The sequence below is a fragment of the Porcisia hertigi genome, chromosome 25 (genome assembly GCF_017918235.1).
Source record: "Porcisia hertigi strain C119 chromosome 25, whole genome shotgun sequence".
NCBI lineage: Eukaryota > Euglenozoa > Kinetoplastea > Trypanosomatida > Trypanosomatidae > Porcisia > Porcisia hertigi.
Genome location: NC_090584.1, coordinates 154,414 through 180,000, shown reverse-complemented (window position 1 = coordinate 180,000; position 25,587 = coordinate 154,414). Strand labels below are relative to the sequence as shown.

The window sequence follows — 25,587 nt, the reverse complement described above, 5'->3', positions numbered from 1 at the left end:
GCCGCCCGCACCTTGGGACCCCCAACAACGGCAACAACAGTCAGGGTGAAGGGGATGGCTGGCCTGATGGCAACGTCGATGGCAGGGAAGGGGATCGCAGCGTTTCTATTGGAGCCCGAGACTGGTATACTGCGTCAACCGGTACCGCAACCCCGGGCACGTCGAATGCCGTGCGCTTCCTCCAGGAAAACGTTGGCGAAGGTCAAGTAAGTTCCAAGTTTTCGGTAGCGCTGTTACCGGAGCCGCTTTACTTCCCCCACAACAGGTCAGGCTACAGCGTCAGCGGTGGCGTCGACTTGGAGGCGGCAGTGCCGTCTTACGAGGGTAAGCTGCACGGCCTCATGACCCTTTCGGAGGCGGTGGTTGTGAGTATTCTGCACATCATGCTAGACCCGCAGTACTATCCACTCCTCATTACGTGCTCTAAAGGGCGCTACCGCTCTGGTATTGTGTGTGGATGTCTGCGCAAGCTGCAGAGATGGAATCTCGTTTCTATCTTGGAGGAGTACCGCCGCTTTGCTGGAAACAAGAGCCGCGCCGACAACGAGGAGTTCATCGAGCTTTTTGACGAGGAATTGGTGAGCCTGGAGCTCTCTGGAGGGCGTCGGCCCACCATCCTATACAATGCGTGAAGGTATGGGGGGGGCTGGTGATGGGCAAAGGCTTGTGTTTTACTGACCACACAACTGTTCACAAGGCCAGGCGCTATCTTCCTCTCGTCAGTCAGTCAGTGCCAGATATATTTTATTTGATCACGTTGATGACGACCACCATCGTAGGAATGATGGTGGTGCTGTGGTGTTGGTTGAAAAGAAAAAAATATGTTATCCAAGCGTGTGCGGGGTGGTGGTTGCGGTGGTGCTCTTGCTTCTCTCTCCTGTCCGTGTTTTTTTTTCTCCCCCCCTTCCTCCCTTCGGGCTGTGCCTGTTCACTGATTTCACTGCCTGTGAAAGTGTGGCGATGACGAACATTGTTGCTGCTTGCGTAGACGGTCTTCGCAGGTGCATAGGCACGCTGCTGGAGATGTCTTTGAAACCCCCTTTTTCTTCGTTGAGAGCCCCCCCCCTCCAAAAAAAAAATGGTGCTACTGTGAACTGTCAAATGAGAACAGTTAAAAGTACATGAAACATGGTAGCAGGTCCAGAAGCAGTACTCGTGCTTGGCAGATGATCCTCCTGTTCGTGCCTCTTGCCCACATTACATCCATGGTCACACGTGCGCTCCTCATGCCCCCGCACTCCCCCTCGCCCCCCTCTCCACAACAACAAAAAACAAGGCGCTCGTGAAATACATGACCCCCCCCCTCCCCCGGGTGCTTCACACAGCGCAGGCCTCTTTCCTCGCTGCACGTTTCTAAACCATGGCCGAGGTGTCTTGACTGTCTGTCATATCTCCTGCCCCCATTCTGTCTTTCTTTCATGACTCGCAGTTGACTTGGCGCTGTTGCCAAGACGTCCCACGTGTCGTGTGCGTCCCCCTCTGGTGTGCCTGCACCGACACATCTTTGCTTCTACACTGCGTTTCCCGCCTCCTCACCTCATTCCCCGTTCATCCTCGGTCGTTCTCTGATACAGTTATTGGGAGCTTTGAGGGGGCACGCACATAGACGGAGGAGGTCGCGCACCCGTAGGATAAAAGATGCGTTCGCATGCAAAATTACTTCACCACGGCGCCACCTCGGCGAACGTGCGACCTTTTTTCAGCGCGGCAGCAGCATTCCGAGTCTCCTCGTCTCTCCATCATGCACAGGTTTTGACATCCACTGGTGCTGCTCGTTCTGACTGTGTCGGCCGATTCCCTTTGGGTGCGCAACGGCGCACCCAGTACGCGCAGATGCCAGGCAAGCGTGAGCAGGAGGCCTTCCTGACGCAGTTTGACCCACTGGAGGTTCTTGACCTGCCGTCTGACAGCACACTGGAGGACATTGAAGCTGCTTTCGAAAAAGCGAAGGCGAAGTACGGTCCCAAGGGCAAGTATCCCGATGCCAAGATGGTAGATCGCGTTTTCAAGGCGTACGATATTTTGAAGGATCCGGACTCGCCATACTACTTGAAGGCACACAGCAGTCAAACGGATCGCCAGCGCCTGCAATTTCAGTTGCTCCCCAAGTCTAAACGCCGTTTAATTGAGTTTCAGGTCTGTTTCTTGATGCTGATCGTCTTGGGTGTGGCTGCGCTGGTCATCAACCTCGTGCTGCGCCCAATGAAGCGGTCCATGCGAGCAGCAACGCGCTAAGATGCAAAAAGCGCGCAAGCAGTCAGTTCTATTTTAAGGAGCCCACGCGTACATATGTGCGTGCATATCTGCGTTTTTTTTTTTGTTTTTTTTTTTCTCTGCGGCGCCCAAGCTTTTGCGTAATGTGTGTGTGTGTGTGTGTAGCCACCATCGTGTACCCCGTTGAGGGAGAGGGATGTGGGGGTGGGGTGGGGAGCAAGTCTCTCAACTCCTCCGCATTTTCTTTTTGCTGCTGTGTCGAAAATGTTGCCGAGTTGTGTTTTACTTTTTTTTTGGAGGATGTTTTGTTCTTCGCTTGGTGTCACGTTTTTTGTTGTGGTTTCCGTGTTGGCGCGCGTGCGTTGTCACTCACATTCGCATTCGTCCCCACTTGTCCTCCTCCCTTTTCGGTTTGCGAAGGCCGGCCACAGCAGTACCCCAGCCGCTGCGGCGACGGCGTACGTTGAGCCGCCTCCACCCTTGTGCGGAGAAGAGGAGCAGCATCCCGATGGGTCATTACCCACAATAAAAAAAAAGCATGAACATATCGAAGCTCTAGTCACTGCAGCAGCGGATGATCGGCCCTGTGGGTTAACGTTTCACGGCTCGTTTTGGCGCTTGGGGTCAGGGGATCGAAGGGGGCGGGAAGAGGGGGGGGGAAGAGGGAGGGGGAGGGGCGGGTGGCGGTTGGTGGCTAACTCTACGAGGTGTGAGACTTATTTACCGCCGTTTTTGTGGCAGAGAGAGTGACAAAGGCGTATGTTTGCGTTTTTCTTTTTTTCGCCAACTCTTCCCTCTACGTGATTCCTACAGCCGCTTTCGCACTGCAGAGAGTACTCGGTGCTTCCCCTGCCGCACGATCTTCCCCCCCCTTTTTTTGGTCACCTCTTTTTCTCTCATCCTTGTTGCTCCTGCTGCGAAATCAAGTGCGCATGGCGGAGACTTTTCCTCGCATCCTCCCAGTCACATCTCCTCGCTTTCTTCATCTGGTGTTCTCGCGTGTTCCCCCTCCCCTCCCCCAAAAAACAACAACGGCACGCCTTCATTACCTAACGCGCTCGCTGCCCACTCTTCTGTCGTTTCTCTGTTTTTTTCATTGTGTGTCTGTGTGGTGTTTGTACGGAGGTGTCTCGGTTCGGCCACACATTTCTTCGCAGCCACGTGAATTTAGCTCCTCTCTCTGTGCATTCCTGTGTCTTCCCGCTCTTCTTGGGCATTCTGTTGCCATCCTTTTTTTTTTCGAACTCCTCCGATACGTGCGTTGGTGTTCTGTGGTCTCGCCACGCTCCGGGGGCCGACTTCAATTCCCAAGCGGTGTGAGAAAGATGCAGGCCGCGCGAAGTAGCGGTGCGCCCAGCGCACGCCAGCGGTTGTCTCAATCGACTGCCATGTCTGCTTCTTCACTTTCATCCAGTGATCGAGCCACCGCTACACATCGTCCACCGCCGGGTGCAGTGGGGAAGCAGCGCCCACAGAAAGGCTTGCGGGCAAGCTGGAGCGCTGCAGCTATGGCTCCCCAGCTTCGCGGTAGTCGAGCCACCGCGTGGCTCGGTGTATGGGACAGCGCTTGCACTGGACGGCGAGTCTGTATGCTGGAGTCGCTGCGGGCGCTGCACGCTGCAAGCAACAGCAACGATTTAGAGGGGGATCTCGGCGACGCCGCACCCCTGCTGCTAACGCGTATCACGTCTTGGTGGAAGCTGCGCTACAGAGTCTGGGCCTCTGATACTGTATCCTCAGCGACAGCAGGATCTGCGAAAGCTGTAGCCGCAGAGCGCGCAGCTACTTGTGCAACGTCCACGACCTCCCCGAAGCGCCAAACTGCTTCTGCTGTTCTTCTCCCTGAGGCGGTACCAGACACTGATACAAACCGTGCTGCAGGCGTGTTGTCCCCGACAGGGGCGCCATGTCCATCTTATTCCGCGACATCATCGTCGGAGCTGCTGGCACAGGTGGAGGCAATCACACTCTTTCTGCGTGGCTCCCGCTTTCTCCTCCAATTCGTAGAAGGGGGCGGGGTCGCCACGCTGACGGACTGCCTGGAGACAACGTCGAGCTCGACGTCGCTGTGCGCCAGGGCTGGCGCGGTCAGCCTCGCACCGGCTCTGTTTGTGCAGGAGCGGAGAGCTATAACTTTGTTGCTTTTGCACATTGCGAATTCAGGTCGTGTTTATCGCGAGTTGGTGGGTGACGAGGAGGGCCTCTTGCATGTGTTGCATACGTTGCAGCGCGAAGCGGATGCGTCGGTTGCCGCCCCCCTAACGGAGCTGCTGGCCGTTCTGGGCCAGGGCCATCCACGACATACGAAGAAAATCGAGATAGGGCTGTTGCGCGTGCTCGAGAAGGCGATGCAAGTAGTGCAAGAATCAACCCCCACTCCAAGCAGCTCGCCCGGCTCGTGGCGTGCTTCTAGGGTTGTGGTGCTGCACACCGCTCGTGCCATCCGCGCGCTGCAGCTTCAGAAGGAGCAGCACCATTACGCCCGGTTTGACCACCACAGCGGCAACGGTGGTGACGTTCTGGAAACCAATGTAGACTACGTGCCTATTGTCGGCATGGACAGTGCAGTGAATGCGTACAGTCCTGCCGGAGCAGACGTTGAGGGGTTGCCCAACAACTCCTCCGCATGCGACCCACTTTTGCGTCCTATCAGTCGAGGCGAGTACCTCGATATACTTTTCCAGCTGGTCCTCGATGACCAGCACGCAGCACATCAAGCAGAGGGGAACGAACTGTTGAGTATGGCGGCAAAGAACCTGCATCTCACGCAGGAAATACTGACCCGGTGTCTCGACACCGTTGACGACGATGATTACGTTATCCACGGCTGTGAGGAGCACACCGCTATGGAGCAGCATCGTCAGCTTCGGCAGCGCAGGCAGCTCTCATGTGGTCGCACAGCGGTGCTGCTGCTCATCTCGCGCCCCATGACGAAACAGAGGAAGCAGCTGTTGCTGCAACTCGTGTCCCAGCGCAGTGGTCAATTGTCTCTTCTCAAAAACTTGCGCTTAGCAGCGTATAGTGACGTGGCCACGTTGGTGGCTTGCTGCCAGGCGCTCCAGTTTATTGTTCGCGGTGCTGCAGAGATGCAGTGCCATCACATGGGCGCCAGAGATGTCTCGCCACTAGAGGTGACTAACGGTTCCGGCGACTCGTCTACTTCCACCAGTGCGATGTGGCTGCGAGTAACGCAAAGCGTTCAGGCCGCGCTGGGCGAATCAGTGTTTCAAATGTTACTCTTCCAGAATTTGTCAGAGGGTGACTGTATAACGATCTCTCGGGCTGCTCGTGACGTAGTAGCTCCTCTCAGTCTCGCTGAGGCTAGCTGATGTGCGATGAGTGTTCTCCTTTCGCACCTGGGCGATGTGCCGTTGGTTGCGAGATGTTGACCCCCCCCCCCCCCCCTCCCCCCTGTGATCGATGCCACCCCTTCGCTCGCTTTTGGCGGTGCTGTTGCCACCTTCTTGTCTCTCTTGGCGTAGTTGAGGTGGTCGGGGCTTCACGTCCATGTATACTAATGAACTCTTTTTTTTTTAGTTTTTGGCTTTTCCTAATTCATTCCACCTGCTTTCTCTCTTTCCAAACTTCGTAGAGAGAGAGAGGAGGTCTCTTCGCCTACGCCGAGCGTGCGGTCGCACCTCGTACGGTCACCCGGCCATTACCCATTTGCGGAAAGTCTCATAGGCTCTCTGAGGCATCTGCTCTTTGCGTGTGTGTGTGTGTGTGCGTGTGTGTGTGTGCGCGCGTGTGTGAAGTTCAACGGTGCAGTGACGGCTGCCTACTGTAGTTGAAGAGACGGGTGTGAGGAGTGATGTGGTGGTCATCACACGTTCTTCTTCGGGGTTATCGCAAAGGTGTCGAATTAAGGCTCACCGAGTTGAAGTGATGCAGCGGAAACCAAAAGATTCAAAAGAAAACGATAGAGATCGTGGCGTCAGTAACGAATCCAGAGAAAGCCCTCCGCCCTCCGCCCTCTGCCCTCCCCTCCCCGCCCCCCTCCCATCCGCACCCTTACCTCCCGGTATGCTCTTTTTTTTTTTGCGTCTTCAAAAAACCACTGTTATGCAGCCCATTGCCACCTCTTAATCTCCCTGCTCGCATCCACCGGAGGGCACGTTACACCAGATGTATGTATTCCGTATGTATGCGCGTATCTGTCTTGGCTACAGTGCGTTTAGATGCTGCCCTGACCTGTCTCCTCCTCCCACCCCCCTCTGTCTCTCTCTTTCTCTGCTTATTCACCTCTGCCGGACCCGTTGTCGCTCTCCCCTACTCTGTATTTCGCTCCTATACTTTTGGTTGCTGGCACGGCTCCTCACCCGCCACCTCGTTCGGTTTCTTCGCCCTCGAATAACTCTCTCACACCTTCATTGACCCACCCACAAACACCGCATACGGGATCCCCACCTCAACAGTTCCCACTCTGTTCTCTTTGTCTTCCCCCTTTTCCATCATTTCTTACAATCCTTCCCCTGTTCCTCCCTCCCTCCCTCTTTCCCTCCTCCCCTCCCCTCCCCTCCCACACCACCTCCCTCCCTCCCTTTGTCGTCGTCGTTTTTTTTAACTTGTCTCTCCTGTCATCGACCTCACACCCGCTCCTCACACACACACACACACGCCTAACGGACACCGACTCAATTTTATTCAGAAGTTGAGCGGATTTTTTTATTTTTAGTGAGAACCACGTCCCGGTACGAAAACGCATAATTTGGCTATCATCTCTCCGTCTATCAGCCATTTTGTTCCCCCCTTTCCCCTTCCCCCCTTCCTCTCCCTTTTTTTTTTCGGGGTGATTCTATTTGCAATCGCAGCGATACCGCTACACAGCAGCAAGCAAAAATGCAGAGCACCATAGGCGACCTGATAAACCTCATCAGCAAGAGTGAGATACGCTATGAGGGTCAGCTGCATTCTATCGACACCGTGGAGAACACCGTCAGCTTGTCCGATGTGCGCATCTACGGCACCGAAGGCCGCAAGGGTGGCGGTTCGGAGGAGGTGCCGCCGACTGAGCAGATGTTTGAATTCATTGTCTTTCGGGGAGCCGATATCAAGGATCTAACGGTCTATCGCAGTGGCAACTCCCCACAGTCGCGCGACCCTGCTATTGTCGAGGTACATGCCCCCGGGGGGACTCGCGGAGGACGCACTGGTGCTACGCCTGCTGCACCGGCAGCCGCGGCGAGCAGCGCTCCTGCTCGTGGCGACCGGTCCTTCTACGACGAGCCTTCTTCATACGGCCGTGGTAGTGGTGGCGCACGCCGTGGTGGCTACAGCGCTGGCCGCTACAACAACAATAGCGGTGGCGGCAACAACCGCAACCACCGCGGCGGCTACGGCGGTCGCGGTGGCTCCGGCAACTACCGCCGCAACTACCGTGACTTCCACACGGGCCAGGACTTCAAGCCTGCGGATGTCGGCGCGACCGAGAAGTTCGATGGCGATTTTGATTTCACCAAGTGTCGCGAGGAGTTCGAGAAGAAGAAGAGCGAATTCGAGAAGGCCAAGGAGGAGGCGAAGTCACACGCCAAGGCGTACAACAAGAGTAGCTTCTTCGATACGATCTCATGCGACCAGAAGGAGAGGAACAGCCTGAATCGCCTCGAAATGCGCAAGGCGGACACTGAGACCTTTGGATCGGAGATGGTGAGCAGCATGCGCGGCTTCCGTCGTGGCCGCGGAGGTCGTGGACGCTACCAGCAACGTTAGGAACCACGGAATATTCTCGGAAGTGAGTGGGGTGTGGCGGCGGCGGGGGGGGGGGGAGGTAGTGTGAAAAGGAGGGGGGGGGGCGCCGACTTGTACGTGGGCTTCTCCCCCTCCTCTCCCTCTGCCCCCCCTCGCGTACGGCAAAACAGGGAGCCCGCATACGACTCGGAAGGCGGAGTGGAAAAACAAGCAAGCGTACTCTGCATAGTGTCAGATGTGCCCCACCGCCATGATCGCTGAGCACACGAGAACAACACTACATGCAAAGTTCTGGAGGACGATGTCACTAGAGAGAGAGGGGGAGGGGAGGTGCCAGGAAGAAAAGCTGCTGTGGCATACACTGCGTGCAGGCAGTATCGGCTGCCTACAAGAAAAAACTCTCGCAGTGCATTTCTGCGGGACGCGGCAGCGAGGAGGATGCGTACTGATGTCGGAAAGGGCTAACGGGATGCAGAGGAGGCGTACGTCAGCCCATCTGCTCTTCCTCGGCTCCTTTTCTTCAAGCGGGCTCCCCTCATTGTCTCGGCATTTTATTTCGTGCCCCTTCCCCAGGGTACCTACGCGATGTCCTGCTGGGAAGGAAAGATGACGAATCACGCGAGCGTCAACTGGAACATGTATGTACGCGCCCCCCCCCCCTTCGCATACCCATACGCGAGGCTCTATACATTTATGCACCTAATTCGTACTTTCACGTACGCACACCAAGTGGGTCAGCCTGCAAACTAAAAACACAAACATGCGTCATACAACATACAATCCAGGATCGTCGCGTTCTCCCCTCCTTTTTGAACAGTGTTTTTGCTTATTTTTATTTTTTTTAGTGTGCATCTCGTGGATATGGGGCGACTTTTCTATTTCCTCCCCGTCTTCCTTTTTTTTCCCCGACCCCATGGACTTTGTCTTTTGTTCCTCTTGTCGTTTCTTCTTCATCCCTCTCCCTTCCCCTTCTGCGCTTTCCCCGCAGAATGCCTCTTAGCCAGTGCGTGTGCACGCCTTTTTTCTTTTCGGCAGCAATGCGGGGGTCCACCTAAAAGTGTGTGTGTGTGTGTATTATCACCACTGCAGCCAGCGAAAGGGGAGCCAGGAATTAACTAGCAGAGTAGAGTCGCCAAATCAAGGAATGACTGTATCGCCTAGCTCCACCACAGCTGAAGCGACTTTTTTTTTCCTACCCCCCCCCTCCTCCCCACACCGTCTTTATCACTTTTCACTGCGCCCACCGCTTCTCTTCTTCAATGGCCTCTCTCACTCCTCCCCTTTTTCTCTCCTGTTTTACTCCACTGTACTGAGTGATACTGCTGCTGCTGTCCTCTCGCTACATTTGCGGCGTGTTGGTCATGTCACTCCCGGCTCCGCCCCCCCCTCTCTCCTCCCCTCTCTCCTCCCCTCTATCCCCCCCGTCTCATACGCTCGTTTTTTTTTTTTGATCTGGGTGATGTTTGTGTGTTCGTCTTCCTTGCGTTGATTTGTTTTGCTTATTTTAGTGTCAATGGCGAATCGGTCCTGTGGTGGTTTGTTTTGCATGTCTCATGTATTCTTCTCAACTTCCGCTGTCCTCTATCATCTGTTCCGCCTCTCAGTCTGGGTTTCTTTCCTGTAGCATCACCATGACTGCCACCGTCAACGAATGCAGTGTCTCCGATCTCTCTCTCTGTTTGTCCGTCGACCTGTTTTTCTTTCTCGGCCATGTTTATGGAGATGTCTGTCTCTGTCTGTCTCTGTGACGTGTTTCTCCGTTTTTCTTTCTCTTTCCCTCCCCCTCCTTTTTTCCTTTTATTTTGAAAATGTTATGACGGTCGAGGATGGGTGGGTGGTCAGAGGGAGGAGGAGAGGAGAACGGGGTAGAGAGACGGAGGTGAGGCATGAGTTCTTTTTTTTATCGCGTCCCCCTTTTTCCCTCTTAACTTGCGGCACTCCTCCTCGTTTTTCCCCCTTCTCTTTTTCTAGTCGTGAGATCCCCCGGCGGTTTGGGTTTTTATATTATTTTGTTGTGTCTTGTCTTTCATGTCTCACGTCTGGCCCCCTTTCCGTGTGTATGTATATCTGCTTAACGCACGGGTGTGTGCACACGTACGGTTTCGCAGTAGTACGCCCTTTGGCGAGCGAGTTTCAATGATGCGTTGGCGTATACCACACACACACACACACACACACACACACACCCACACACATACATGCGGACATACACTCGCATCGTGACACCGACTGTTTTTTCGAAGTGCGTCTTCCGGCTGACCTTAATGGCCGACGTCTTTGAACGCATCAGTTAAAATACACACACACATGCGTATATACATATATATATGTGTCTGTGTATGTGTGTGTGTGGAGAGAGAGAGGTCGAGATAGCGGGCATCGAGAGAGCAAGACAAACGTGCAGTGTTGTGAAGAGGGGAAAGTGAGAAGGAAGGCACGCAGATTCTCCTTCACCTTTCTGAGGACCCCCCGAAAAAAAAATGATGAGGTCATCTTGATAGAGAGGTATCACAAGATGAGGGTGAGAGGTGAAGGAGATATAAGGGGGTCAAAGGGAGCGGCAATACAGACAAACAATACGTATATATATATATTGATATAACGTCATGGAAGGAGTAGGAAACATCCAACCGGCCGTGCCCTCATATGTGTTTGCTTGTGTGGGCCAGACGTCAAAAGCGCTGGGTGTTGTTGGTAAAGAGTTTCTGTGGTGTTTTTGTTTTGTGTCTCTGTCTGTGTGTGGAGCCTACCCCTTTTTAGTTTTTCTGTTTTTTTTTCGTGTTCTCTTTGCATAGCGAGTCATTTGTACTCCCAGTTTTTACGCTTTGACCGTCACCCTCTCTCCCCCCCCTTCCCCGCTGTGTCTCTTTTTTTTTTCTTTCCACGCACATGTTCCGACGCGTAACCGCTCACGCACATATCAGGGGGACACAGGCAGTAAAACATAAAGATATCTTCAAGCACATACATGCTGTCATGCGTGCAGAGTAAAACAGAATCCGCTCGCATATCGGTGTTGTGTGGGCCTCTAAAGCCGTGGGCGCCTGTTATTGTTTTATTACCTGAGCGTCCTTGTTTAGGATAATGTGCATAGGGCGACTGCGCATGTCTTCGAGAGAAGACGCTGCTCTGCGTGAGAAAAGCCGTCTGTATGCACAAGCCAAGTCCAAGGTGGTGCTGTGTGCGTCTGTATGTGATTGCCTATAAATATAGTTTATTCGCGGAACCCTCTTCCCCCTCCCCCCTTCACCTTTCTTTGCTGTGGATGGCGGGGGCGGGGAGGGAGAGGGAGGGAGGGAGGGAGAGGGAGGAAAAAAAAGGAGGTTCGTGAATCCGTGTTGCGAGGTTCCATTATGAAATGACGGTGTTGTTTGATGTGAGCTGCTGTAGAGGGGTATTCCCGCCCCTTCCCCGCCCCCCCCCCCTCCCCGTATCGTGGCCTTTCGTCTCTCACAGAGTGCTCGTACAATCTGTGTTGTTGGATGCGTAGATGTCCTTGTCAACCTTTCATCGCCACTATGCGCGGCGCAGGTGCATGCTCATCTCTCTCTTTCTCTAATGAGGGGGGGGGGCTTTGTCGTCTTTTTTTCTGTTGGGGGGGGACTAAGGGAATGAACGGCCACAGGGACATAATCTCGTAGAGACGATATGACGCAACAGCAAAGGAAATAGAAGGAAGTGCTATGCATTAGCGCACATCACACACACACACACACACCTCATCGTGATTCGATAAGGAGTGGGCGGAGGAGCTTTGGTCTCTCCTTTTTGTATGGATGCGTGCATCTCTATGTGTGTGTGTGTTTTCTTGCCCGTTTCTCTTTGTCCCCTTTTTCAGTTTTGCGTGCGCCTCTGGCGCACCCACCTTGGCGCCGGATGTGTGCTCCACATGCTCTCACAGCCTCGACACCCCCCTTCCCCTCCTTTTTTTTACCCCCTTGTTTTCTTTCTCGCTTGTGTGTTTTTTTTTATATATGGTTTTCTGTGATTTTTTTGTATTTGTTGTCATGTTTTTTTCGTGTGTGTATTCGCTAGTAGGGTCCGGTGTAGCTGCCGGACTTGTCGGTGTCTTCGTTTGTATGATCCCCTCCCTCTCCCCCTTTTCGGTCTCTCGGTTTGTCTCCCTGTTTGTGTGTGTGTGTGTGTAGGCTGATGATCTTTCTTTTGCATGGCTTTTTTATTTTTAAGTTTAGGATTTTTTTTTTGTGGTGGTAGTCGTGATCATCGTACTCGATATACGAGCAGACATATGTGTGTATGCATGTATGCGTGTGCTGCGCATATATCCCTCTTCACGACACATGTGATTCTGTCTTTCTTCGCTCCCTCCTTTTTCCTCTCATTTCTTTGGTTATCTGAGGCCGCAATACGGTGTGTGTGTGTGTGTGTCTCCCCTCACTCCTTTCTTCCTCCTTCCTCCTTCTCTCTCTGTGTGTGTGTGTGCGTTTTTTTTTTTTGGTGGCTCTGACAGCGCCTTCATATGAGTTCAACGCGTCTGCTTAGAAAAGGACGCCCCCCTCACCCCCCCTTCTCTCTTTCCGTTGTCATGTTGACGATTGCCGGTGTGATGACCTCGGCAAAATACAAACATCCCCTCTTCTACCCGTTGTCTTCACCCCCCCCTCCTCCTCCCCCCTCTACCCTTTGTCTTGAAGCTTCTTGGGCAAGGCGAACGCTGCCGCTAGAGGTGGAGGGAGGGGGGGGGGCGAAGGTGTTTAGAGAGGTGGAAGGAGTGGAAGGGGAGCGTGGCATGACGTTGCTAAGAAAGGGAATGAGGGGGGGGGGCGGGTTTTTTTTTTTCTTTCCGCACTGCCTCGCTCTATTGATCTGCACTCACCTGGAAGCCCTCATATCGCCACACACACACACACACACACACACACACACACGCAGGAGGGAGGGAAGGTTGACACACGATTGTTTGGATATATGCTGGAGGAGGGGAAGAAAACAAGGGCAAGGCAACGTGACCTGAGAAAACCCCCCCCCCCCCCAGCCACAAACACAAAAAAAGTGAAAGGGAAGGTCCTGGGGGGGGGGCGGAGACAGTGAGACAAGGGGGAGGTGGATTTGTGTTGCATTGATCTGCGAGTGAATTACTAGACTCAACTCACATCAAGGGGGAAAAGGTCTTCTTGCATGCATGCGCGCACCCATCAGAGAAAGCGGAGGAAGAGGGTCGGGGGTGAGTAGAGAGGTCTTTAGCGCAAGATTCGTTTCCCTCTCCTAGCCGCCCAATCATTCATTTTCTTGTCTCGAGTCCACATATATATATATATATATACACACTAGTGCTCATGTGCACACATAATTGCACAAGCACACAGAGGTCACTTTAAAGGTTCGTGGAAGTCAGAAATAAGGACAGAAGCCTGAGAAACGCGAGGGAATAAGTAACGACGTCAAGAGCGAAGGAAAAAAAATAAACGAGCATCATCGAGTACTACGAGACAACGAAGGAAGAGGTTTCTCTGTGTGGCCATGTTGGACTTTGGACCAGCACAAAGGAGAGACCATGCCGTTCTGATGCTTTTGTTGTTGTTGTTTTGTCTCGGTCTTTTTTCCCGTTTATATCATTTATTTTTCATTTGTAGTGGTTGTATCTCTCTCTCTCTCTGTGCTCAGTCGTGAGAGGCCCCCCTCCCTCCCTCCCCCCTCCCCCCATCCCCCCCATTTTTCGGCGTCTTTTTGTTTGTTTGTGTTTTTAGAGACTGTTCTACATATACAGTTATTGATACTATTTTTTCTGTTTTTTAAACGTATTGGGTTTCTGGTGAATGTTCCACAAGGGAGGGGGGGGTTGAAGAAGTGATGAGAAGGGGAGGGTGAGGGGGGGGAAGGCGGGGGGGGTGAGGGTGAGGGGAGGGGGGGGGTGCGGGTGCGCTCGCCATGTAGATGGTTGAGGTACGTCCACACTGCTGGTCTACAAGGAAAAGAAGGAAAACAAGCATACAAACAACAAAAAGAAGACGGATGATGACGAACGGATACGTACATCTTCCCCCTTTTTATTTATATATATATCTACTAAAAAACACACACACACACACAAAACAAGACACGCCAAAAAATAGATTATACAAAAGAAAAAAACGGATGAGAAACGGGGAGAGAACAACCTCCCTCACTCCCTTCCTTTCCTACTCCGCCAGGTGCTGTATCGAGAGTTGGTGCTGACTACCAGGATGGAGGGGAAGGGGGGGGTGTGGAGGAGAAGAGAGCAGTGCCTTTTCCTCCTCCTCGTGCGCTTTCTCTTACAAGGGTTCTCGGCATCAGGCACAGGGGGGGGAGAGGGTCGTGGAGAGACATGAGCTTAGTGGAGGGACTCCAGGGGGCTTGGAGCATTGGCAGCTTCTCTCTTCTCATAGATCTTCTCGACGTTTTTCTTCCTGACAGCGCATTGCATCTCGAACGATGTTGCCCATTTCCATGTGTGCAGGGGGTTGGGGGTGGGTGGGTGGGTGGAGGGCTGCGGGGAGGCTACCCTTTCTAAATGATGGGTTTGGCTTGGTTGCTCGCAGATGCAAACGTCCCACCCCAGCTGGGGCGAGTCTCCCAACTCGCTTCTTTTCCGAGATCTCCGGTTTATCCAAGCGTCGCATCCCTTCCATTCCCTCGCTTGCGCGTTACGCGTGTCTATTCTGCCCCTTCTTTCTCACTCTGTCTACTTGTACATTCCTTTCTCATGGCGTGCGGCGAAGAGAGATCTTCGCGGTGCATCATTCACAGTTGCACCTGTATTGATTTTACCCCCCCCCCCCCCTCCCCCGCCACACCCTTGAGCCTGCCATCGCTTTCGCATCCGCGGAGAAGGGGGATATATCTACGCTCTTCGGCTGTTTTCCATTTCTAGGTGCAGTTTTCTCTGTTGTTGCATAGCCCAGAACCCGCTTTTTCCTCACACCCAACTCTCCCTCACTAGCCCCGTTGAACCCCTCCTCTCCCCTTACTCCCTCGTCGCAACCTCGTACATACGCACACCCAAAGGGATAGGTCTATGGGCATTCATACATTTATACCTACACACACAGACGGGCAGACGCACGCAGGCAAACCGACCTTTTTCTCTCTATTCTGATCTATTTTCATTTCTTTGTTGTCGGGTGCTCGTTTGTCCTTCTCCACCCTCGTATATATGTCTGTTCTTTTTTTTTCTTTCTTCTCCTCCGTCTTTTCGTCACACACTACATACCTCGCACACACACACATACACACACAACTCCGGTTGCACCGCAGCCATGCGAAGCTCCTCGCGGTTCGTGTGGCAGCCCGTCTCACGCACTGCCTTGACGAGTGTGCGACGACTCGCATCGGACATTCGCCTCCGCACCGACTACGGCAAGGCCACACCAGCACAGCGCCCTGCAGCGAGCAAGAGCCCCATCTATGTGACAGAGCCGGTCGCGCAGAAGGGCTCCTTCTCTCGCTATGTCCGCTCTGCGAGGGACCAGGCACCGTACATTGCCGGGGCAGTGGCGGGTGTATGCATGTATAGCGCGGCCACACTCGCCATACCTGCCGGGTTTGGTGCGCTTATTGACCACGCGAGCAGGGGCCAGATGCCCCTCGGCACGTCGATGCAGCTCCTGGGCTGGTTCGGTCTCTGTGCTGTGGGTAACTACCTGCGGCTGTATTGCATCGGCTACGCAGGCGAGAGCATTATCGCAAAGCTGCGCCGCGCCTTGTACGCTGGCATCATGCGACAACCGACCGCGTTCTTCGACTCCACCGAAAACCGCACCGGCGCGCTTGTCCAGCGATTGTCCATGGACTGTAACGTCGTGGGCAGCTCCCTGACGGAGGCGGTGACGAACGGCAGCAAGAATCTGCTGCAGACGGTTGGCAGCATCGCTGTGATGCTCTACTACTCACCGCTGCTGACAAGCGTGATTGTGAGTATGATACCGCCAGTCGCTATCTTTGCCGGTCTCTACGGCCGCTACATTCGAAAGTTGCAGCACAACATGCAGGACGCGCTGGCCAGCATGGGCACTGTCGCCGAGGAGAGACTGGCGAACATTCGAACCGTCAAGTCTTTCGGCACTGAGGCGCAGGAGGAGACGTGGTACGGAAAGAACGTGCAGCGTGTCTTCGATCTCAGCATGCGCATGGTGCGCTGGAACTCTGTTTATGTTGCCTCGCTGCAAGTGGTGGGGTATGGTGCCATGTATTGTATCATGTGGGCTGGCTCAATGCTCGTCGCCTCCGCGAAGCTGACTCCGGGTATCCTCTTTTCGTTTATGCTCTACACGGTGTACTGCGGCATTGGACTAATGGGGTTGACCAATCTAGCCACTGAGATAAACAAGGGCTACGGCGCCTCGTTGCGCCTCTTTGAGATCTTGGACAAGGCCGAGGTGCTCCAGCAGGCGCAGGCTGCTGGCAAGCAGCTCGCCCCAATCACGTGTGACTGGCGCGTGACGCTCCGGGACGTTTGCTTTGCCTACCCGACGCGACCAGAGGCGTTGATCTACACCAATATAAATTTGACTATTGAACCATCCCGGTGCACGTGTGTGGTGGGCAGCAGTGGGTCTGGAAAGTCATCCTTGGCGATGTTGCTCCTAAAACTGTATGAGCCGACGGCTGGTGTGGTACGTCTCGGAGAGCATGACCTGCGCGACATCAGTCCGGAGTGGCTGCATGAACATGTTGGCTACGTTGGACAGGAGCCGGTTTTGTTTGGTGGATCTGTTGCACAGAACATCGCCTACGGCACCCCCGGCCGCAACTGGGATGACCCGATCGACCGCTGGCTCTACGCCGCTATCCTCGATGCGGCGCGCAAGGCCAACGCGCACGACTTTGTATCCGCGCTTCCCGACGGATATGACACGTTTGTTGGTGAGGGTGGCCGCAGCTTGTCTGGTGGACAAAAGCAGCGTATCGCGATCGCGCGCGCGCTGATGCGCAACCCGCACATCACGATCCTGGACGAGGCAACATCGGCACTGGATAGTGAGAGCGAGGTGGTGGTGCACGACGCCATCTCACGTCTGATTGAGGAGGCCAGGGGCTCGAAGCGGCAGCACACGGTGCTCATGTTTGCACACAAGTTGAGTATGATCCGAAAGGCGGATCACATTATTGTGCTGGACAAGGGCAAAGTGGCGCTTGAGGGCACCTTCGCGGAGGTGTCTACGAACAAGCTTTTCTGCGACCTCGTGGGCCTCGTTGCCTCACCGAAAGTAAGCGCTGGCACATCTCAGATGGAGGTGCTTTAGTCTGGGAGATTAATTTCTCTCCCCCGATCTTGTCACTGACGCAGTTGTAGCTGAGCTCAGGTGTACTGAGCTTCTCTCCCCCCCGTCTATGATGAACGGAGGATTTGACCGACGGAGTAGGCAGTTGCTGTGAGGGAGAGGTTGGAGAGGACGACACGCTCGTCCCCCATCCCCTGTGCGCTCTCCTCTTTTAGTTGTTAGTGTTTTTTTTCTTCTGGTGACATTCCCGTGTATCACAACGGTTGTCTTGGTGATAATTGAGACTCGCCCGCTGGAGCGGGAGGGGGGGGGGTATATTTGTGTATTCCCGGTGTCACGTGATGCTTGAGATTCTTTGCGGTGCCAAGAAACTAGATATCGTTTTTTTTTTTGCGCTGGCCCCCTTCCCCCCCTTTTTTGTGTATGGATGGTGCCAAGAACAGCGTGTGTGGGGGGGGGGGATGAGGACGGGCGCAGCTGCTACCACTGGTCACATCAACTTAGCTCTTTTCCTCCTCCCTCCCTCCCTCCCGTGTCCCCTCATTCTCGTCCCTCCTCGCGCTACTCCTTTTTTCTCTCATTTAACGACATGCGGGTGATTCAATTCCCTCTTTAAACTCACCCACCCACCCCCCACCCAAAAAAAAAAATAACAGGCGCAGATACGACCGGTGACGGGTCCACTGCAGTATTTGTTTTGCAGCGGATCAGAGGGACACCCCGCATCTTCGAATCTTTCATGTTGTGTTTATGAGCGATTGCTCAAGGAAGTTCTTCTCTGCGTGTCCACGCCAACATCGAAGCTTACTCATCAGTGCACGCGTGTTGTGTGCCTCACGCCACGGATCATGAGTGGTCTGCAAAGTCGCTCTCTTGAGGCGCTTCATCTTTCACGCGTCTCTCTTTCTCTGTTGTCTTGACACTCGTGTTTTTTTGATGAGTACACGTGTCCCCTCCTCCCTTTTCTCCGTTTCTTCTTCCTCTTTTCCATGTCTGTGTCACACATTTTAGCTTTTTTTTTATCGCTCACTACCCAAAACTTACTTGCCTACCTCATTGGAGGTAGACCGCTCTCTCTTTTTTTTACACTTCCTCGATTGCTCGCACTAACGGTCTCAGCCCCCCCCCCTCCTCCTCCTCCCCTCCTCCTCCTCCTCCATCGCACGATTCGGCAAACCGCTCATAAACGTTACTCACCACGCATACATCAAAAACATCGGCAATAAAGGCACCGAGAATGGATATGTCAGTTACACAGAACGGAAGCACCAGCTCCACACCGGCGCTACAGAGCAATCCCGCGCCTACTAATGCCCCCAGCACGGGTGACAGCGGCACACCTGGCTGCTACACAGTCGACCCCGATGCACTGCGCAACCTGATTGTCAACTACCTTCCACCGTTGATGAACGAGGCGCAGGTGTACGAGCTCTTTGGCCAGTTTGGTAAGATCGAGAGTGTGAAGATTATCTACGACAAAATTACCGCCGAGAGTCGCGGCTACGGGTTCGTGAAGTTTTATTTCTTTTTTTCTGCAACCTACGCCATCTCTTGCTTGAACCGGTTTGAGATTGGCGGAAAGAAGCTGAAGGTGGCGTACGCGAACGCACTGGCAGCAAAGGAAGCGTACGACGCGCTTCGACTCTCGACGGTGGCGCTGAACCCGCAGCAGCAGCAAGCGATGAAGTCCATGTACTACAATCAAATGGTTCTCTCTAAAGAGCAGGAGGTCTCGGCAGCGGCTATGCCTGGGATGTCTTCCTCGAATCCAATGATCGGTGGAGCCGGGTACGACCCGTATATGCATAATATGGACTGTGGCGGCTACCCGATAGGGCAACGCAGTGTCTATGCCGGCTACGCTCATGGCATGCCCCCGGGAATGGTGCCCGTCAACACTGTCTACCGTGCCGGCTCATCTACAGAGGCGAGTCGCGTGCTCACCCCTGCGATGACACCAGCCGGCTTCTGAACACACACAGGCGACCTCCCCCCTTCTCCTCCTCTTTGCGTTGTCCTCACTTTACTCATGTGATACGCGCTGCTTTTTTCTTTTGTCCTCACTTGTTTCTGTGTCCGCTGACCTCAACTTCGAGTTGCGCTGCTTTCTATCAGACCTTCGGGAGACAGTCTTTCCTTCCTTCCTTCCTCTTCTTTCTGATCCGTTGTTCGACTCTCCCTCCCCCTCCCTCCCCCGACGATAACGACATGGGGCGCGGATCCTGTCGAGGTTATTTTGAAGGAAAAAAATACCCAAGCAGTTTTTTTTTGTTCTTCCCTCGTTTTTGTTTTTTTTTCATGTGCGTGTGCGGCCGGGGGAGGAGTGGGGATGACAGATAGCGACATCAGCAAAAAAAAACAATTAACGGGGAGAAAAATGTTCTCCCTTTGCACTTCTTTTACCCCCCACCCTCTCCACAATCTGTTGTCTGTATGTCGTGTGTCTTGAGCTATCCAGGGCTCTCTTCTGTTTGTGTTTTTTTTTTTGGTTCGTCCTTTGCCCCATTGTAGATTTTTTGAGCAATGTGGCGTGTCTAGGACACGCGTGTTGATGCACGTGCACATGCGCGCACGTACACACTTGTTCATCGAGAGCAAGGGGGGGGGGGCAGGCCCGCTACACTTGCCTCTCTCCCTTTGTCATGGAGTCTTTTTTCCTCCCTTGAACGTAGTCACGTCTCTTTGGCATGCGTTGTATTGGGCTTGTCAGCGCTCATGCAGTTCTAAATGATTCCGCCTTTTTCTTTGCGCATAGAACTGCATGTGTGTAGATTCGTGTTTGCGCGTGTGTATGTGTATATGTACACACACATACACACACGCACACACGCACATACACACACACACATACAGACAAATGTCTCAATGGGCGTGTGCGGTTGCTCTTTCCTTTTCGTGTTTCTGGCGTCACATTTCTTTTTTTTTTCCGCATTTTTCACCTCAGTGAAGAACTGGTGGGCCGCAGGGTGACCCACACCGTGAAAAAAAAGTTGAAGGATCGAAGCAGATATTACATGGCACCTCTAAAGCCCTCTCTTCCTCCCCCGTTGCGTAACTATAGCCGAGATGATGTAAGTTTTGCTGCACAACCAGCAGACGCTTGCACCACACCTCGTCCAGCAAGCGTGGCCATTCGAGCTGGTAGCCCCACTCTGGTCGCTGCTTTTTGGATGCATGTCATCGAGCGGGAGAGAGACAGACGCCCTTGTGGGTGCGTGGGCTTCAGGGTAGTGTGCGTGTTTTTTTTCTACTTGGCCTCCACGCTCCAGGCTATGGAGGAGATCACGTGCGTTCTGCATGCAGGCTTCCCGACGCAGTTTTTCGAGGTTAGCTCATAATGTCTGTGGGCATGGCAGGAGTGTGACATTTGCGAGTAAAAGCGTCGAAGGAGTAGGCGGAGCCTACAGCCATCACATAGCGAGTATAACCACGAAGCGAAGGGCTGAAGCGTGCGACCGGCCTTCCAGGAGGGTGCACCTTGCGCATGCGTGTGTGTGTGTGAGCTTGTGCGTGCGTGCGTGCGCACATATCTGTTCAGCGCTCTTCCTTTCCGTTCCGGGCGCTCTGTTCACACTGCACGTTGATTCTCTCTTCATTTGCTGCTCAGCCCTGTATCTGCCCGCCTTACCTTCTCCTGTGTCGATTGGGTGTGGTCTACACGCCACTTCGTTCTGCGATATATCTCAACAGGACATTCACGCTGCAGGCATACTGAGTCACATGAGCGCAGATGCGTTACAAAACAACAACAACAAGAGTCACTCACTCCACAACCTTTACTACTCTTCACCTCTTCCCCCCACACACACACACACACGCACACCAAAACAAAAAAACACTCAAAGAGAGGCCGCCCTGTTGCGCTCAATTCTTTTTTCCTCTTGTTTTCCTCTAGCTCGTTTTATTGCGGATTGGGTGGGCGGTGGTGGCACTCGCAGCAGCAGCAGAGATAAGGGGTGGGGGGTGGGCTAAGGCTCAGTCAGCGCTGCACGCCCTGTCGATGCCGTTTCTTCAGTTGCGGTCCGCTCTCAGTGCCTCGTGCGCGACTTGCGACAAAGTGCTGAAGGTGTTTCGGACCACGCCGGCCGCCGCAGCTGGTAGCCGTGAAGCGAAATCTGTGGAGGCCGGGGGTGCCATCCCTGTCGAGGTTGAAGAGGCAGCATGGTCGGCTCTCAGCATTCTCCACGTGTTTTATCTCGTTCATGTGGCTACAGTGGCCGATGCCGATCGACCGGCACGGTTGGAGGAGACCAGCACGTCAGAGTTGGTGACCAGCGTTCTGCACTTGCTTCGTAAGGAGCAGCCCCAGAAATCCAGTTTTTTTTCTCCCAGTTCCAAGGATAGGGGATCGTTATCGTACGTGGCTCATGCCTTTCATCTGCGACTGCGGGGGCTCGTGGAAGCGCACGAGCGCTTTTTAGAGTGGATGCGTGCGCGCCTGGATGCAGCGGAGTCTGGGGTGCGAGTGACAGTAGAGGAGGAGGATCTCTTTCTTACAGATGCAGCGACCTTTTTACGCTCGCTGCCGCTCCCCAATCTACATTGGGGATATGTGGCCTCACCACCGGTGACAACGCGACGCGCGCCCTCCAGGCGGTCCTTGTACGCCCAGCTTGTCAGCGCCAACCTCTACGCCATCAGTACCTTCGTGGAGATCGCAGCGGCTCCGTATCCGCCTGCATGCGCCTCCTCATCTTGGACGCCGTGCCGTGCGCCTTGCTGTCTTCCTCAATCAATCGAGACGTCTGTTCTCTCGTTGCTTTACTACTTGACAATACTCACGGTAGACGTTGCGGAGAGAAGCGCGCTCTGCTGTGGCCCACGAGAAGGGCGTCGCTCCACCTATGTGGACAAAGGGCAACTCATGCGTGCAACACTAGTCACCGCGGATTTTCATATCGCACCGATGCCTGCTGTTCGATTCTCTGCTTCGCTTTCATCTCGCGCCGCCACTCCACCTCTTTGTGTGGTCTTATACACTGTCCTTCAGCAAGAGGGCTCCCAGTTATTGGAGCGCCTGCTCCGGTATGGGCAGTGTGAAGCCCGATACCAAAATGAGGTGGCTGACGTGGACCTGATGCATCGCCGGCTACTCGGCCGACACGTGCTGCGCCGCCTCGGCCATATTTTTTTCCGCCCTCTGCGTGGTGATGGTACCGGCGCTGGGTCTTGCACGGACATCACATCCAAGGTCGTAGGTGACCGCACTGATGCGGCGATCATCACATGGATGGCAGAGATACTGCAGCGCATTGTGCACTTGAGCTACCCCGCAATGGGCTGTGAAGAGTCTCGCAGCACTTCCCAAGGCTTTTCAGATGCCGCGGTAGACAAGGAACGTTGGCCAAGTCGCTTTGAAGCTGAGTGTCTTGCGGAGCTACTTCGTTTGCTCATTTATCAGCTGCATCCAGATGTGCCCTCACGACCATCAAGTGGGGCACATGAGCGCAATGGCTCCAGGAGCGTCAACTGTCGCAGTGGTGACAGCAGCGACAGGATTTCACACACTTCCACACCGGCCGAGGGTGTTACCGTCGTGTCGCCGCTGCCAGCGTCTGTCGAGCTTTTTTTTTCCGCTATCGAGGCCGCACGGGCACAGGATAGTGCTGCTCCCGCGTTTTCCCGGGGAAGGGAGGCGTTGATCAACGCACACGAAAGCGTGGTCTCTTTCGTGCTGCGCCGCAGCGCGCAGCAATGGATGGAAGAGCACTGAGTTTTTTTTTTTGGGGGGGGGCGGGGGGGGGCGGGGCGTTCTCCCCCCTGTTGTGGCGGTGTGCTCGGTTGTCTATCGGCCTCTTCTGTGAAGTTGTGAACGGCAACTCTCGTCCTTTGGTCATTATCATCCGGATTTTCTCTTTTTTTATACATCCGCCTTCCTTCGTTTCCTCCCTTCCCTGTCACCCTTCCTGGTGCACCACCTTCAGCGCACATGTGCGCGGCTCACCGTTGCGCGAGTATGTCCCTGCTCACTTGGGCGTCAGTCCTTTTATTACTATTTTTTTCAAGGGGGCGCCACTCATCTGCTATCACTGCTGTCACTCCGTTCTATTTATACCTCACGTGTTGGAGTCAACTGTACGTTTGACTAACCATGCATACTATCTCGCGGCTCTCTTCCGCCCACCGGGGTGGGGTGGGGTGGGCGGGGTGGGGTGGGGTGGGCGGGGTGGGCGCAAGGACTATTACGACCCTCCTCTCCCCCTTCCTCATTTTCACTGTCATTGCGCACAGAGCCCTGTTTGCACCCTTTTTGGTCTGCAACTGACGTGCAAGGAGGGGATTTGGGGGTGGGGGGAGGCGGGGTGACGTGAGTCAAACGGGGGGGGGGGGCTTCCCCGCTACGACGTTTTCCCTCGTCTCTCTCCCCCCATTTGTTGCTGACATGCCTTCAAAAGGTATCGTTTTATGTTAGAAGTCTACGTGAAGCGGAGTCCTTTGCCTTCGCGGTAGGATCCGTCTCAACCTCACGACCCCCTTGAGGGGGGGGGGGGGGGGGACACTTTCGCTATCCACGCACTGTCTCCTGTTTCACTTCCTTCCTCCCGACACCTACTCCTCGTCACATTTATCGCTTATCACTCCCCCGTCACACACACACACACACACACACACACACTGTCACACACCTGCACAATTCTTGCTAACGTAGATTTTTGTTGCTTTCTTTGTTCTTCCTCGTCCCTCCCCTCTCTCTGTCTCTCTCTGTGCGGGTTTACTTTGGTTTCAAGTCCCTTCCTTCCCTTTCCCGCTTCTTCAGTCCTCTCTACCACCACCCACCCACCCACCTACTACTATCTCACCCCCCTACCACGACCACCACCTCAACACACACACACACACGCACACACGTACACGCACACAGGTATTCTTTCGTGTCTTGATCTCTTTACTCTCTCTACCCCCCCCGCTCAAACACCTCTCACCTACCCCCGCCCCCCCAAAACATATACAGACCCAGTTGGCACTGCACACACACACACACACACGGACGCGCAGAAATATTTTTCCCTTTTTGTGAGTCATCTCTCCTCGAGTGTCTTCACATCGCCATATGGGGTGAGTTGTCTACCCTTATCTTTCTGTACGCTCTTCCTCTGTTTCCTTTTTTCTTAACGGCGTCGTATCTGTTACGTTCCTTTGTAGTCCTCTGTGTCTCCTTGTGCTCTTCACCTTCTCCCCTATCCCCCACTTGTTGCGCGCTCGCCTTCGAATCCCGTTCCGACCTCGCCGCATCACAAAGCATAACACAGCAAGGAAACATGGCACAGCAAATGGTACCCCAGCAGCAGCAGCAGCAGCCTCAGCAGGTGCCACCGCCGCAGATGTACAACCCCGAGCCAGAGGCCCTGCGCAACCTCATGGTGAACTACATTCCCACCACTGTCGATGAGATGCAGCTCCGCCAGCTCTTCGAGCGCTTTGGCCCGATCGAGGGCATCAAAATCGTCTGCGACCGCGAGACGCGTCAGAGCCGCGGCTACGGCTTTGTGAAGTACCAGTCAGCGGCATCTGCTCAGCAGGCGGTGAATGAGCTGAACGGGTTCAACATCCTCAACAAGCGCCTGAAGGTGGCATTCGCTGCGTCTGGCAACCAGCGCCAGCGCAACTACAACCCCCAGCAGGGCCCGAACCCCGCTGCGAACATGGGCTACTATGGCGGCAACTTCGCTGCTGCCGGTTATCCGCAGCCGAACCCGTATGCGCAGCAGCAGATGATGGCGATGCAGCAGCAGTACATGATGCAGCAGCCGGGCCAGCAGCCCCGCCAGTAGGCTACGCAGCAGCGGCTGTAGCATCACTCTTTGCCCCTTTTTAGGGCGCAGGGAAGATAATCACCGGATACGAGCAAAAGCGCGACTGTCAGCGGAGAAGTGTTATGTGTGTGTGCGTGTGTAGGGTAGTGTGGATGTGTACGCCGGGCGGACGTGCAGTCGGAGGGAGGGTGCATGTCCCCTCTGCAGCCGGAAAACACACGAGAGCGAAGAAAGTGTTGGAGGAGGATATCCCCCCCCTTTCCCCCTGCAGGGCATATGTGTCTATGGCGGTGGTGATGGTGGTGGTGGTGAACAACAAACCGCAACCACATAAAGGCGTAGAAGGAATGGCCAAACTCCACCGCATGCGAAGGTTTTTTTTTGTACCACGAACAAAAAATGAACGCAACGATGAATGAGAGCAGGAAAAAAGTGAGAAGAACATGCTGGTAACCGCTTGCGCGTGACGCTTTTGCTGATCTCGAGTGCACGGGTGATAGCCAGTGACAGACGAGCATGGTGGCACTGCTGAGGGGAAGCGGTCTTCACGAGTCGTGGCACATACACACACAGGTCAGAGAGTCATTTCCATCTCTTCTCCGGTCTTGTTGCTCTGTTTGTGTTCGTGCTTACCTGTTATCAGTACTTTTTTTTTTACCCCTCACTCCCGCCCATGTCTCATCATCTGGTCATACGGCATCTGTTGTAGTCGGTTTGTGTGTGGTCGG

The 25,587-nt window shown here is 54.2% G+C and overlaps 8 protein-coding genes across 8 annotated transcripts in view; all 8 read left to right on the top strand.

Annotated features, from left to right (window-relative positions):
• Positions 1 to 632, top strand: part of JKF63_04553 (uncharacterized protein) — a gene marked incomplete at both ends in the record, with an annotated part of 1,050 nt that extends 418 nt beyond the window's left edge. The window contains one exon of the mRNA XM_067900536.1: positions 1 to 632. This exon is cut by the window's left edge and continues 418 nt beyond it. Coding sequence (XP_067756557.1) covers positions 1 to 632 — 632 coding nt within the window.
• A 1,006-nt stretch (positions 633 to 1,638) lies between these two features.
• Positions 1,639 to 2,235, top strand: JKF63_04552 (uncharacterized protein; the record flags this gene model as incomplete). Its single annotated transcript, XM_067900535.1, has 1 exon — positions 1,639 to 2,235. One exon carries the CDS (start codon positions 1,639 to 1,641, stop codon positions 2,233 to 2,235), a length of 597 nt encoding a protein of 198 aa, XP_067756556.1.
• A 1,367-nt stretch (positions 2,236 to 3,602) lies between these two features.
• JKF63_04551 (uncharacterized protein) lies at positions 3,603 to 5,543 on the top strand (the record flags this gene model as incomplete). Its single annotated transcript, XM_067900534.1, has 1 exon — positions 3,603 to 5,543. The coding sequence occupies one exon, from the start codon at positions 3,603 to 3,605 to the stop codon at positions 5,541 to 5,543; it is 1,941 nt and encodes a 646-aa protein (XP_067756555.1).
• Positions 5,544 to 7,053: 1,510 nt separating this feature from the next.
• JKF63_04550 (uncharacterized protein) lies at positions 7,054 to 7,923 on the top strand (the record flags this gene model as incomplete). Its single annotated transcript, XM_067900533.1, has 1 exon — positions 7,054 to 7,923. One exon carries the CDS (start codon positions 7,054 to 7,056, stop codon positions 7,921 to 7,923), a length of 870 nt encoding a protein of 289 aa, XP_067756554.1.
• A 7,217-nt stretch (positions 7,924 to 15,140) lies between these two features.
• Positions 15,141 to 17,126, top strand: JKF63_04549 (uncharacterized protein; the record flags this gene model as incomplete). Its single annotated transcript, XM_067900532.1, has 1 exon — positions 15,141 to 17,126. One exon carries the CDS (start codon positions 15,141 to 15,143, stop codon positions 17,124 to 17,126), a length of 1,986 nt encoding a protein of 661 aa, XP_067756553.1.
• A 1,216-nt stretch (positions 17,127 to 18,342) lies between these two features.
• Positions 18,343 to 19,077, top strand: JKF63_04548 (uncharacterized protein; the record flags this gene model as incomplete). Its single annotated transcript, XM_067900531.1, has 1 exon — positions 18,343 to 19,077. The coding sequence occupies one exon, from the start codon at positions 18,343 to 18,345 to the stop codon at positions 19,075 to 19,077; it is 735 nt and encodes a 244-aa protein (XP_067756552.1).
• A 2,028-nt stretch (positions 19,078 to 21,105) lies between these two features.
• On the top strand, positions 21,106 to 22,818 carry JKF63_04547 (uncharacterized protein; the record flags this gene model as incomplete). The annotated part of the gene is made up of 1 exon (XM_067900530.1): positions 21,106 to 22,818. The coding sequence occupies one exon, from the start codon at positions 21,106 to 21,108 to the stop codon at positions 22,816 to 22,818; it is 1,713 nt and encodes a 570-aa protein (XP_067756551.1).
• A 1,546-nt stretch (positions 22,819 to 24,364) lies between these two features.
• Positions 24,365 to 24,877, top strand: JKF63_04546 (uncharacterized protein; the record flags this gene model as incomplete). Its single annotated transcript, XM_067900529.1, has 1 exon — positions 24,365 to 24,877. One exon carries the CDS (start codon positions 24,365 to 24,367, stop codon positions 24,875 to 24,877), a length of 513 nt encoding a protein of 170 aa, XP_067756550.1.
• Between the last annotated feature and the right edge of the window lie 710 nt (positions 24,878 to 25,587).